This window comes from Pelodiscus sinensis, chromosome 8 (genome assembly GCF_049634645.1).
Source record: "Pelodiscus sinensis isolate JC-2024 chromosome 8, ASM4963464v1, whole genome shotgun sequence".
Classification (NCBI taxonomy): domain Eukaryota; kingdom Metazoa; phylum Chordata; order Testudines; family Trionychidae; genus Pelodiscus; species Pelodiscus sinensis.
This window is the reverse complement of record NC_134718.1, coordinates 53,215,760-53,230,215: the sequence shown is the minus strand read 5'-3', so window position 1 is coordinate 53,230,215 and position 14,456 is coordinate 53,215,760. Positions and strand designations below refer to the sequence as shown.

The following is a 14,456-nucleotide window of genomic DNA, read 5'->3' as shown; positions in this document are numbered from 1 at the left end:
TGCTTGGGGCTCCCTGATGTGTTCGATGGCTTGATGGACTGGATCTGGCCGCGGGTCGTATCTTGCCCAGGTCTGATCTAGATGGTGTTTGGTCCTGCTGTGAGGGCTGAGTGCTGGACTAGATGATCTCTCGAGGTCTCTTCCAGTTCTAGTATTCTTTGATTTAAAGATTCATTTTATGCTCTGTGATAATGGCTTCATAAGGTATTAGAACGTGTACTAGATGTACTGATGACTTAAAAAAAAAATCTTCATTAGTTCCAAGTAATATCAGAAATATTTTTGTTGTAGGGACAACAACAAGCCAATAAACGTGCTAACTGGAATTGACTATTGGTTGGACAACTTAATATGTAATGTCCCAGAACTTGTGATGTGTTTTCATGTTAATGGAATTGTTCAGGTAAGCCCTGGAATCTTGTACTATGTGCACTTCACTACTTCTTTGATTAATTCAACTTACCCATTCATAACAGTGAGGTTGTTAGCAGAGAACTGGTAGCAATATTGCACTAGGAAAGTTCTTACAACCCTTATTTTGAGAAGCTCTAATACTTCCATTGTTTGTCCCTGCCACATTTTAAAGACTTGCTGCAAACCAGGTCGTGGGACTAGAGATATCACTTCTGCTAGTTCCATGAAATTCTGCACAAATGTGGCTAAACTGAGGAACAATTTAAAAAAAAAAGCCCCATCCCCCTTCACCCATAAATGGCTTAACAGCTGTCTCCTGCTACCAGCTAATGTATTTAGTCCTGTCCTTAAAGTGGTAGAAGTATGTGGTGTAATGGTGAAGTTTTTCAGAATTCTAGCCCCATTGAAGATGCATGATTATATGATTGAATGTGTAGTTCATTTACACAAGGCTCCTGACTCATTTAGTATACAGGTGGCTGCACAAAGAAGTAAAATTAAGGATACATGAGCAATTGTAACTCTTGGATTTTTTTTTTCAAAGTCTTGAGTGCTAAGTAATGTTCTTTTCCATAGTCTTTATATTTTGGATTTCTATTGTGATAGCACATATAAGCCAGCTAGGCTGGGTCTTGTTATGTGAAGAGCTCAGCAAATGTGAAAGGGCCCAGTATCAGCATATCCACTTTAAACTATCATTTGTTGGTTTTAAAAGTGTCTTGTAACCATCACCATATTTTAAGAGCTGTATAATTCTAGCCTCACTGCAAACTTAATTTTGCAGATTCGAAAAATCTTGAATTATACAGCAATCTTGAAATTTGTAAAGAAAATACAGAAATGTAGCTATAAACTAGTACGCAGTAAAAATACAGATCTGCCATCCAGTCTGTACAGACTTTATTTAAATTACTAATATATGTTGAGGCAACAGAGCTGTTAATCTGAACTGTTTACAATTAATTAGGCAAATTTATTCAGCATAACCACACTCGCTCTATCATTTTATTGAGATTACTGCATGTGTTAAATGCGAGTCCACAATATTTCACTTTGGTCCTGAAAGTAGGTTCTTTTATTAAAATATTATAGAATCCAGAGTAATTAATTTACTGTACATAGGGTAACAGTAGTAAAATTACACAGATATAATTGGAAGCAGTACTAACTTCATAGTTTTATAATTTTGAGGCCTGTCCCTATTAGGAAACGTTAATAATGAAATTCCTGTTTTCAGTTTAATGGGTGATGAAAAGGTTCTTTGGTTGTATAGCCATCTTTAGTGTATATTATAAGATTTTTCAATGTGTTTACAATGCATTCTATTCAGAAGTATGAAATGATCAAGACTGAGGATATTCCCAATTTGGAAAACTCCAATTTTTCTACCAAAGTGATAAAGGATATTGCTCAAAATATCTTATCCTTTCTGAAATCTAACTGCACCAAAGAAGGACACACTTATTGGCTATTTAAAGGTAAGCAACTCCTTGGTTAGGTTAATAAATACTATTTGAGACATATGTATTATCAGGTTGGCTGATGGAAAAATCTTCTTTCAGCAAGTGGAAGCGATATAGTAAAGCTTTATGACCTCACCACTCTTTGTGAAGAAACCGAAGATAAATACCAAAACCCTTTCACAATGCCAGTGGCAATTCTTCTGTACAAGTAAGTGTTTCTTACAGAAGCAAAAAACTGTTGCAATATGTTGTTTACTTAAATTTAGGGTGACCGTATTTCCCTATGCTCATTACGGGATACCTGGTAAAATTACTCGTATTCAAGTGAGTTCAGTGGCAATCGAGGCAGTTAGAACTATGTAATACAAACATTCAGTTTTATCATCAAGTTGACTGTCTCTGTTACAAAGGAATACTGAGTAGCTGGAACCTTTTTAGTTACCTTCTTATCTTTAAGGTTTCCATGGGGAGAACACACATACTTACCTACCTATTTACCTACAACTGACTGGACCCAACCTATCTAGGTTGAGATAGATGATGAAAGGCCTTGAAAGTGAAGACCCAACCTTCCCTGCCCAGTGCTCTCCATGCCTGGCTGGGCCCCCAAGATAAACCTGCCTCTCCTGGTATTTGGTACTTTTTTCTCAAGGCAGCATATGGTGGGGAATACAGGGTCACAGCCCCCTGCTCCCTCCAGATTTCTGCCAGGATTCTCAGCAGAACATGGCCAGCAGCAGCCTTTCAGCATTGTGCAGAAGGAAAGGGACAGGGACTGTTTCCAGCCACAGGGGGAAGGAGAGAAGGGATGACTTGGCTCATGTCTCTGTAGAGATTATCTCTTCACTCCTCCGCTTGAACTCATTCCCATGTGGCTGGAAGCAGTTTGTTCCTTTCTGCCTGTAGACAGCTAACACCTCCAGGCTTCTGCTGGTCACTGCAGTAACTTCCTGTCTCCTGCCTACAGCATGGGCTGGAAGGGATTAATCCCTAAGGATGCACCAGGGTCCAAGGAACCTGACTGCAGTGAGTTCAGCCAACTTGGCCAGAGTGGTGGCTCAGCAGGGGAAGGTGCGTCTGCACTACCCGTGAGCAGGACCTAGTTCAGGGGCAGTGTGTGAAGAGGGTGATAATTCCCTGCCCTGGGGAGTGGGGGTGAGGGGGAGAGGGCACAAATAGGTTGGAACTAACAAGACGTCTGGTGGCACTTTTTCTCCGAACTAGTGATGTTAAATTCTCGTGAATAAACTTTCAGAGAATGTTCTTGAGAATATTCTCCAATGCGAGAATTTTTGAGAATTTTCTCTTAAATGCTTGTTAAATAGTTTTTAAAGAATTTACTATTTATAATAATTTCTTTCTTTAATAAAACTTCAAGAATCATGAAAGTTTCCATTGTTAAAATGAAAGTTCGGGAAAGTAAAGAAAAAAAGACAGGTTTAAATTACTAGAACTTTTATAACAAATCTTCTGTTGCAGGATACAAATATTTTTAATTTTCTGGATTGAATACAAGTCTAATCAGAATCTGCACTTTCCAAATCTGACCCATCTATTTCTCTCTTCTTTTTCCTCATACATACCCTCTTCTTTGACTACTTCTTTCTCTTCAGCATCATCAATTTCTTCTTCCTCATTTCTCTGGTTCTGTTTCCTTTTTTCTCTTGGGGATTTCAATGGAGCATCATTTGGGGTTTTTAAGAAGGTTTATATTATGGGCCATGAATGTCAGTTTCCCTGCCCTTTCTTGTGTTAACTTGTTTCTTTTTGCATTATGAATGATACTGTAAAGTACTAAAACGTCTTTCAGTTGCTGCCGTTGTTGGTGGCATATTCAATAAGTTGATTGCTGCTTTCCCTAATTTTGATCCATAGCAAATACTTTTCCACCATGTTACTGCATCTACTGAGCCAGCTGATTTTGTTACATGTGATTTTTTTTTTTCCAAAAAACCTTCTTTAACACAATACTCTGCAAGCTCTGCAATGACTTTTGCTGAGTGATCAGTGCCATACATTCTTCTGACTAATTTATCGATGAATTCAGTTCCTTGTATTTTTTCATTTCTAGTAAGGCACTCACCATTGAATTTTGGATCTAGAATATTTGCAGCATAATGAATGTCTTTGAACCATATCTTTTCTCTTTTTTTCAAAACTTTTCATCACATCCTGTTTTTCTTATTTGGTAAGTAGACTTTCGGGAAGTAGCCTATCAAAATGATTGCTTAATTCTCTGAAACATTCAGGAACTTTGCTCATTTTTGGCTGGTCAGATTCGAGCAGCTTAATCCATTTAACAACAGGACTTATCAGTGCATGAAGTTTTTGGACCCGTACCCAAAAAACATCTTCATCCAGGATTGAATTCCTGGTACCTTTGCTTAGTTTAGTCTGTAAATCTTCATGGACAGCAAGGCATTTTAAGACATTTTTTTTATTTCAATAAACTTTTCAAACAATATAAAATGGAACCCAACCTAGTTTTAACTGGCAATTTAAGTGCACAAGTTTGATTTTTCTCTTTTTGAAATGTAGTAAAATGAGCTTGTAAAACTTGCAACTTGTTAATTTCCTTCACCATAGTTTTACAGGGAGCTTCAGTTTCTTGAACAGATTTTAAGTTACTGATGTCACCAATTAACAAAATTAGTGTATGAGCAGCACAAGTGTACATAGTAATGTGATTGTATTTTTCATTAAGAATTGATAAGGATTTCACCATTGCTGCAGCATTATCAGTGACAATGGCACCAAATTTTTCAGTGCCTATTTCTGACATTATTTCTTCCATATGGAATGCCATATACTCAGCAGCATGGCGTTCGACATCGGTTGCCACTGTCTTGTAAAACACTGGTTGGGGTGTTGATATAATAACATTTATAATAGATTCATTTCTTCGGTTACTCCAAGCATCACACTACAGTGCAAAAGAAGAGGCTTCAGCAATTTTTGTGTTTTATAAGAGCATCAACACATTGATATTCAGCTTCCAAAAGTTTGTTAGAAAGTGTGTACCTAGATGGCATCTTGTAAGATGGTCTTAATTTTTGCATGAAAGTAATCCAATCTTCGTTTTCATCCAGTGAAAGAGGCGATCCCGATGAGACTATAGCTTGTGCAAAAAATTCATCCAAAATTTTATTTTCAGTTTCATTCATAGAATCAAAGTAGCAACTTATAGAGTGAGACATCTTAGCTGAACTAGATGTGAAAGGTAGTGGTGTAAATTCACTAGCACTATCACAGTGTTCTATAGATGTTGATGGTTGAGGTGATCTGCTTCTGGACTCTGAGAATTTTGTTGTTTTTTCCTTAATGTAAGCAGGAGTCGTCAGACAATTGGAAATATGCTTTCTCATCCTTGTCGCATTTCTGATGTATTCAGCCTTGCACTACTTACATTCATATAACACTTTAACTGTTTTATGAAGGAAATAATCCCACACATCACTTTTAAGCTTAGTTCTTCTTTTCATGCTGATGAAAACACAATTACACATTTCACAAAAGAGAATAAATGTGTTATTGTCTCTTTATATACTTTCTGTGATGCTTCCAGGAAGTTCCATAACAGTCAGAATTCCCGACTCATGAATGTTCTAGAAAGTTCCATAACATTGGAACATAGCAGCAGGGCTGAGGGAGTGAAGGGGTACAATAGGGAGAGAACAATGAGGGGCGCATATGTAATGGGCCGATGGGTGGGCAGCAGAGGCAACACCAAGGGTGGGCAGAAGGGCCTCCGTGGGCCGGATCCGGCTTGCAGAGGCCCTGTTGCTCCCCTGCCCTCAGGCCAGTTAGGGCCTTCTCCTGTCCTACTAGTAGCATGTGGTGCTTTGAAGCGCCACGCACTGCTCGCAGGGTTGGGGGGAGAGTGGAGAAGGCTTCGTGTGCTACCCCGCCGGCAGGCCAATCAGGGTCTGGGGGTGGGGGAGCTGTGTGAAACTTCCTTCATCCTGCCCTGGCACTGAGAGGAGCCTGTGTCACTGTACGCCTCGCAGGGTGGGAAGAGATTTCCTGCGCTCTCCCACCCCCAGGCCCTGATTGGCACGCTCCCCCAGGCCAAGCCTCTTCCAGAGCATGGGTGCCTAGTGGGAAGAGGGGGATAAAGGGGCTCCCCCACCCCCAGACCAATCATGGTCTGGGGTGGAGTAGCCTGCCTCTTCCCTTTTAGGCCCTTCCAGGGAGGCCCAGGGCTACTTCAAATTTTTGAATTGGCCCCTGGGCAAAAATTATTGTCGACCCCTGGGAAACACTTAACCAGCCACTGCCTGCTTGCACTGACCAGTAAGCAGTCAGTGTTGTCTGGACAAGGACAGAGGGTAAGAGGGACCCAAGAGGAGGCAAGTATCAAGGACTGTACTGATGGATCAGCAGGGGGAGTGGCTGGCCCTGCATACTGCAACTTTGCTAGAATACCCCCAGCCTTGCACACCCACCCTATTGTTAGCCACTGGATTCCTACCACTTTCCACTGATGGATAGTCAGTTGGCAAGTAAAGATCCAGCCAGCGGTAGGACCCATCAATACTGATGGGAGGGGACAGTCAGAAAATATGGGACAACTTGCCTGCTTTTAAGAAAAAGTAGAGACACTTGCAGGAGGGCTTCAATACGGGACTTAAAACAGGACATCTGGTCACCCTACTTAGATTTAAATTCAGATACACAAGTGTCTCTCATGGGTGCTACATACTCTGGCCATCAGTTAAAAATGCAGTCATAAAATCATCATCACGCTCCCCTTTTCTGTATAACAGTCAGTCAAATCATTGTATTAACTGAATTGCAGTCTACTCATTTCTTAAACTCTGTCACCTGAGTCCGAAAAGATGAGCTTTTCAGAATGCTTAGATGTGGAAGAAATAATAAGAAAAAAATGATGTAATAGATGTTTCAATTACATTTCTGTGTCTGTTATTTTATTTAACTTTTTTGTAGAGTTGCCTGCAATATGATGATGAAAAAAAATCAGAACAAGAAATACTATGGCACTATCAGAACATTGCTTCTTAATTGTGTTAAGTTATTGGATAAAGCCAGACATCCTCAAGTAAGAATTATATTTTAATACATTTTTTTCAGTGCAGAGGCATATAGCTTGTATGCAACAATAATACACTGTGGTTGTTCTTTGTTTTCATGTCCCAAAGCATGAATAATGACTACTGTTTCCTGAAGTACCCGGGCTTCAGTTTTCACAGATGCCCATTAACTACAAAACCTTTCTTGAGCAGTGAAAAATTAATTGTGGGGATTAGGAGGGGAGCAAAAAAATCAGATATAATAGGTGAGGCTTTCAACCTGTTTCACAAGAGATTTCATAGTAGTGTTGTTAATGACTTTTTTACAGCCTTCCTACAAATGAAGTATTTAGACTGCTGAACAGACAAAATACAATTCAAGTCCAAAATAAAATAAACTGAGAGCTAATATAAGCTTTTTTTCATGAACGCTCCCTGGCTTTAAAAAAATTAAATGGAGTTAACTGACTAGTACATACATAGATCACCTAAAAATGTCTTGTCATCTGTCTCTCTAGGGTTTAATACTGCCATCATGATAGTGGTTTGCAGGTGATTTATGCCAATAAGTAAATTAAACTTTTATAAAGCCAGACAATTAGCCAGAAGCTCCACTGATGTATCCAGAGATTTACCTCATCATAACTGTTGACTTACTTACGTGGCTGATAAAATGTGGACATATGTGGAATTTTATTAGATGAATTTTCAAATGTTGCTATGATCAGAAAACAGTTTGGCTTATTAAATAAAACAGAAGAGTATATGATAGAAAATACAAATATAGTATTTTGTTATAAATTTGTGGTATTGTACAAAGAATCCCTGTAATGAACCTCTTAGTCACTGCAAAAAAACACAGAATCAAAAGCCAGTCCTTGCCTCAAAGATCTTTCAGTCTACTAAGATTAAGATCCAACAGATCAATGGAGACCAAGGAAACAATGAGACAGTAGCAATAAATATAATAGGCTGTGCTCCTCACACTAACAATTTAGCACTTGTCAAGTTTTTTGTAGGCCACATAAGAAAGGAGGGTTTTGAAAGAGAATATGATTTCATGGGAAGCTTCTCTCCAGCATGAAAGAAGCATAGTAGAAAGAATGAAGGTGCCAGCTTGAAAAATTTAAAAATGGGTGATGGAGACTGAGGAATGGGCCAACTGGAGGTGAGAGCTGATCTTTCAGCGTGAGAGCGGTTAGGTTGAGATAGATGATGAAAGGCCTTGAAAGTGAAGACAGGTAGCTTGATATGGTAAAGGAGGCATTATAAAAAGGACCTAAAGGGTACGTCTAAACTACGTGCCTCTGGTGACAGAGGCATGTAGTTAGGCTACCCGGCATAGGAAAATGAAGCAGCAATTTAAATAATTGCCGCTTCATTTAAATTTAAATGGCTGCCGTGCTGAGCCAATCAGCTGTTTGTCGGCTCAGCGCAGTAGTCTGGATGCTCTGCGGTCGACATCAAAGGCATTTGTCAACCTCCCAGGTATGCCTCCTGGGATAAGGTTTACCTGGGAGGTCAACAAATGCCTTTGATGTTGACTGCGGAGCATCCAGACTACCGCGCTGAGCCGACAAACAGCTGATCGGCTCAGCGCGGCAGCCATTTAAATTTAAATGAAGTGGCGATTATTTAAATCGCCGCTTCATTTTCCTATGCCGGGTAGCCTAATCTACATTCCTCTGTCGCCAGAGAGAGGGATGACATAGTCAAAGCAACAGGCTAAATTTTTTTCCTTTTGCAGCAGCATTCTGAATCGGTATCAGTGAGTCACAATTACATTTGTCAAGCCGAGATAGAAGGGTGTTGCAGTAATGAAGATATGAGATGAGGAGAGCCTGGCTGTGAGTTTTAGCTATCATGGGTAGGAAAGGACATATTGCTGGGCATGTCTGTATGTACTCTTCCCTATGTAAAACTGCTCTAAATCTATAGCACTCTAGTGTGTTGTACCCTGAGTGTGAGCAAGCTACTCCTATGCATTAAAGGTTCACTAGTGTGTGACATATAAGAGTGCTGTAGATTAACACTTTAGCTTGCCATGCAGTAAATGTTTGTGTAAGTATACTTTTAGAGATGCAATTATTGCAATTTTGGCGGCCCATTTTCCTTATATAAAACAGCCACCCCATTGGTTATTGTCAATGGGGCTGAAGCTGGCAAGATGGCTTCCATTTCTCTATAGTCTGTCTGTGGGGAAGTGATGCTGCCCTAAGTAAAATGGTTGACATCTGCCAGTGTTCTCAATGAGGCTGAAGCTACACTGACAGGCAAAATGGCTGATGTGCTATGGTTCCAGGAGCTAGACAGGACAGGGGCTGTATCTTGCACAGTGTCTCTGCTGAGATCAGATGGACAGAATGAGTAGGAGTGAGATGCTATGGGAACCAGAAGGCAGTTTTTGGAATAGTAGTGCTCCTCATTCCTCTACTTCCAGGACTCTGTGGCTGTGCACTTGACTACATTTAAAGTGCAGATCTGCAGCAGGATTAGCTTCTGGGGGTAGTGCGGGCTGGGATTGAACAGTCCTGGCTTGCACTGCTCCCCCTCCCTTTGCTGTCTCTGATATAGACCATTACTGTTTTACTGTAGTGGCAGTCTTTTGGTTGGTCATAACCTTTCAAGCATATTAATATCTATTTGCACATACCGGTTAGGGATTTTGCAGACACCTGTACAGTCTTTTGAGTGTTCATTTATTGGACCTTTTCTAAACTTTTTTTATCTCAGCGAGGAAAGATGCACATTTTTCCTTGGGTAGCCTATTTAAAAACTTATTAATAATAAACAAGAGAGAGCTTTTCTTCACACAGTGTACAGTCAACCTCTGGAACTCCTTGCCAGAGAATGTTGTGAAAGCTAGGACTTTAATAGGGTTCAGAAAAGAGTTAGATAAATTCATGGATAGCCAGGATGGGTAGAAATGGTGTCCTTAGCCTCTGTTTGTCTGGAAATGGGTGACGGGAGGGATCACATGATGATTAGCTTTTGTGTTAACTCCCTCTGGGGCATCTGGCATTGGCCACTGTCAGCAGACAGGATACTGGACTAGATGGACCTTTGGTCTCACCCAGTATGTCCATTCTTATGTTCTAACTTGCAGCACTTGGATACTCTAAAACAGGGTGGCCACTAAGCTGCATGCCTGCTCGGCTGCACAAAAGAAATTTTAGGCCCACCCGCCTCATTTGCAGAGCTGCGCAGCTGCACTCACTACCACTCACTTTCCGGCTGGAATGGAATGTGAGTGCTGGTGATAGCCTGGTGGGTTCTGGCCAAGCGCATGGCAGTGTGAGGCTATCCGTGCTGGAGCTGGGGTGCGTGCTGTGAGACTGTCTCTGAAGGACTGGGGCAGTCGCACCAGTCCCTGTCCCAGGTCCAGCAGTGAAATGTGGCAGCGGGCAGCTGCCCCCTTTGCTCTGGCTGGAGCTGGGGCACGCGTGGTGAGGCTGTCCCTGCTGGCTTGGGGCAGCCTCACCAGCCCCAGTTCCAGGTCTGGTAGTGGAATATAGCGGTAGGCGGCTGCCCCCTTTGCTCCGTGGGGTGGTGTCACCAGCCCCATTCCAGATCCAGCGGATGAGTCATCTCTCTCACTTCAGTGAGGACATAATTTGAACTCAAATGCATTGTGGTTTGAGTTTCTCTGTTTTCTTTGCCTTAATTAACCATCTTTAATTCATGAACTGGTTCTATTAAAATAACTGAAGAAATTCAGACATGTCAAACTCAGTAAGATCTCTCATTTTAATTAGTATTAATTAGACAGATTGCCTGCCTTTAAATATTTAAAAAATCATATTTAATCTAAACCGTTTTAATGCTACATTTTCAAATAGCCAAAAGTTACAATCAAAGATCTAAAACTAATAGTATCTTTTCTGTATATTCTTTTAACTTATAATCTACTGACTCATCACAACATGAGGAAGATGTGGTATAGAGCAAGGCAACTATAATTGATGTCAGGGCTGACCAAGATATAATAGCTGAAGAAATCAGAAGACAAACCATCAAGCATGTAATTCACAAATTCAAGAGCCCAAAAAGGACTATTTTACTAGATCAGTGACTTTGAAGACTACTATATCCCTTCTCAGGAGTCTGATTTATCTTATGTACCCCCAAGTTAAAAAACCTAGTTGCTTACAAAATCAGCTATTATCAGTGAAACATGTGACTCAGGTGCAAACTCAATCCCAGCACAAAATTCACTGAATGAAGGTGGGTGGGTGGGTGTGCGAGAGAGGGAGAGAGAAAGTAGTGTGTATGGAGGCAGGCAGATGTATGAGGGCAGTTTAAAAAAAACAAAAAAACACGTATATCAATTAATGAATTACTCCAACTATTGCTCTCCTGAGGATCTCCCTTTATTCGTGATTATAGCTTCTTTGATGTTGGAAGTGAAGAAGTCCAATGTGTTTTCAGTTGTAGGATTTTGAGTCAGTGTCAGAAAACTTAATATAACTGACTCTTCAGACTGAACATATTTGTAATTCCCATTGTCTGGCAGACATGTAGTTTCCTTCATGGCTACTGAACATTTTGCAGTATTAACTCGATTCATTTAATTTCTTATTACTTAGTCAGACACCTTGTTAATTATCCCTTGTTTTAATATTCTTCTTACTTTATATATTTAAATGTTCTAGAATTTGTTAGTAACTGGTAGGTACCACTGTGGCACACATCCAGAGAAGCTCACATGACCCCAATATTGGTGCACATGACAAAACTCACTCTGCTCATGGATGGAAAATCTTAGAGGGAACCCTGCTCTAAAGTCCCTTTTTTCTTCTTTTTTTTTTTAAATAAGATTATTGCTTCAGCAAATTACATGCTCTCAGAACTCTTCCAGTTAGATGAGCCTAAAAAAGAAGGTGCAGAGTTTCCTTTAAATGGGAACTCTGATGAAAGTTATAGTGAAGAGGAAGAAGAAATGCCGGATAGCGATGAAAATGGTTCCTACAGCACCAGCTCGGATCCGCCAGATGACAACAAAGCAGTAGCTGTAATCAAATCTGTTGGAGAGTTATCTGTACCAGAAAAATATAAATCTATTCACCAAATACGAGTAAGTGACTAACAAGATATACTGAGGCTTTTTAAAAAAAGGTTGAAATGAATATAGTGCAGCTTGTTTATCAAAATATAGTTAACTGTGAGCAATTTTTTAAAATAAGGAATTGGGTAAAGATCTTTATGCCATCAGTTATTTGTGTACTTTAGATGAATTGGAATATGGGGTGAAAGGAAATAAAATCTTTGGGCAAAATTGCAGCTCTCTGAGTTTTATCCTATTGCAGATGCAAATTAATATAGTTTTTACTTTACTATACTATACTGTGTTTGTGCTACTTGTCTGTTTCTGCACAGCCACCTCTAGAGAAAGTACTCATCGTTATTGTAGGAATAAGCTGAATATAGAAAGGTATTGAACTGCTGTGGAGAATTAAGGATGGTTTATATCTCCTGCCCCACTTATGTGTATGAAAAAATGCTTCTAATTAGGCAGTGGTAATATAAACCATAATGCTGTCTGCATTCACCTAAAAGTCATAACGTTTTGAAAAACTTGTCTGGTATATCTTCCATACTATATAGATGAGCAAAATTATGGCACAATTACTTCGTTAGAATTTACCAAAGCAGCTTTCGTTTAGTACAATATGTAAAACAACTAAATAATGTGAAACTGAGTTCTGTCATTTATCTCCCAAATGTTAACAGTGTTTCACTTTGCCTCTTGACAGTTAAATAATCAAGTGAAGGGCTTGATTGCCTCATATTGAGTTCTCCTTCTGCAATGTATCATTCCAGTCCTTATGCCAGATTGATATACAGGCAGTCCCCGGGTTACATACAAGATAGGGACTGTAGGTTTGTTCTTAAGTTGAATCTGTATGTAAGTCGGAACTGGCGTCAGCCGCTGCTGAAACTGATCAGTTTCAACCGCGGCTGAATCTGGATGCCAGTTCTGACTTACATACAGATTCAACTTAAGAAACCCAGGCGTCCCCAAGTCAGCTGCTGCTGAAACTGATCAGCGGCTGATTCCAGGAAGCCTGGGGCAGAGCAACTCTGCCTCGGGCTTCCTGTAGTCAGCGCTGGTCAGTTTCAGCAGCGGCTGACTTGGGGATGCCTGGGGCAGAGCAGCTGGGGTGCTGCTGGGTTGCTCCAGTAGCGCGGCTCCTCGGCGCTACTGGACCAACCCAGCAGCACCCCAGCTGCTCTGCCCCAGGCGTCCTGATTCAGCCGCTGCTGAAACTGACCAGCAGCGGCTGAATCAGGATGCCTGGCCCAGAGCAGCTGGGGTGCTGCTGGGTTGGTCCGGAGCGGCGCTGCGGGACCAACCCGCCAGCCCCCAGCTGCTTTACCCCAGGGGTAGGCAGGAAAAGCCTGGTCTGCTGGGGGGGGGGGGGCACGCCCGCAGCGGGACAGCCCATGCAGACCAGGGAGACGGGGGTGGCGGGACCTCCCAAGTCCTCCACGGCTTTGCTCCATCTCCCTGTTCTGCTGACCTGGGAGACGCGGAGCAAAGCTGCAGAGCACGCGGGCAGGGGGACAGCTGAAGCGCGCCCGGGCTGTCCCGCTGCGGGCGTGCTCTGCGGCTTTGCTCTCCGTCTCCCTGGTCTGCAGGGAGACGGGGTCTGCATGGAGACGGGGAGCAAAGCCTTGGAGCACGCCCGCAGGGGGACAGCTCAAGCGCGCCTGGGCTGTCCCGCTGCGGGCGTGCTCCGCGGCTTTGCTCTCCGTCTCCCTGGTCTGCTGGGGGGGGTCCAGCAAAGCCGCTAGACCTCCCCAGCAGACCAGGGAGAGCGGGAGAAGCTTTTCTCGCTCTGGGGGACACGGGTGGTGACCCGCCGCCTGTGAGCTCCGGGGCGAGAAAAGCCCCGTTCGTAAGTGCAGATCAGACGTAAGTCGGATCCCGCGTAAGTCGGGGACTGCCTGTACTGCAAAACCTGTTTTATGCTCTTTGATATCCTGCAAGCTTTAGTATCTCAAGGCTTCTCTGCTGAAAATATAGTGCACTGTCTGTGCTGGAAACCCTATGCTGATTTTTCTTCTTAAAGCTCCAGCTTCATTACTGGAGAGTTCTGCACTTCTGTTTGCAGAACAGGGACTATACTGGCAGGATTTCATCTTTCTCCCATACTAAATGTTGGTCAGTGTAGATTGTTCCTGTCGTTCAGAAAGTGATTAGGTGCTTGCACAGAATTAAGTAATGAGTTATGTGGAAGGAAATAGAATTACATGCCTGCCCACCTGCTCCCTCCCCCATCTCCTTCTAGAGTGTGGAACCACATTGCAACTATTCTGTGGCTGTTTTTTGGGAAAAGAGGTGGCTACCCTTCTGTGTCCCTTACTTTAGGATTTTGTGTCACTAGAAGAGGCTGATTTTGATCAGTTTAGGTAAATAATCCAGTTAAAGCCTACAGTGAAGACCATTAGTATCAGCACTTGGTGAAATAAACAAAAGAAACTTGTGGTCCACATAGTATGAAGTTTAACATACTCTGTTAATGGCCTCCATTGTAGTCTGTTGACT

The 14,456-nt window shown here is 41.8% G+C and overlaps 1 protein-coding gene across 4 annotated transcripts in view; it reads left to right on the top strand.

Moving 5' to 3' along the window:
* The window catches only part of EDRF1 (erythroid differentiation regulatory factor 1), a 57,924-nt gene that overhangs the window by 14,338 nt on the left and 29,130 nt on the right, over positions 1-14,456 (top strand). For all 4 annotated transcript variants that reach the window (XM_075935281.1, XM_075935280.1, XM_075935283.1 and 1 more), the window contains 5 exons: positions 292-403; positions 1,745-1,892; positions 1,977-2,085; positions 6,825-6,936; positions 11,724-11,981. In XM_075935281.1, coding sequence (XP_075791396.1) covers positions 292-403; positions 1,745-1,892; positions 1,977-2,085; positions 6,825-6,936; positions 11,724-11,981 — 739 coding nt within the window. The remainder of the gene's footprint in view (positions 1-291; positions 404-1,744; positions 1,893-1,976; positions 2,086-6,824; positions 6,937-11,723; positions 11,982-14,456) is intronic.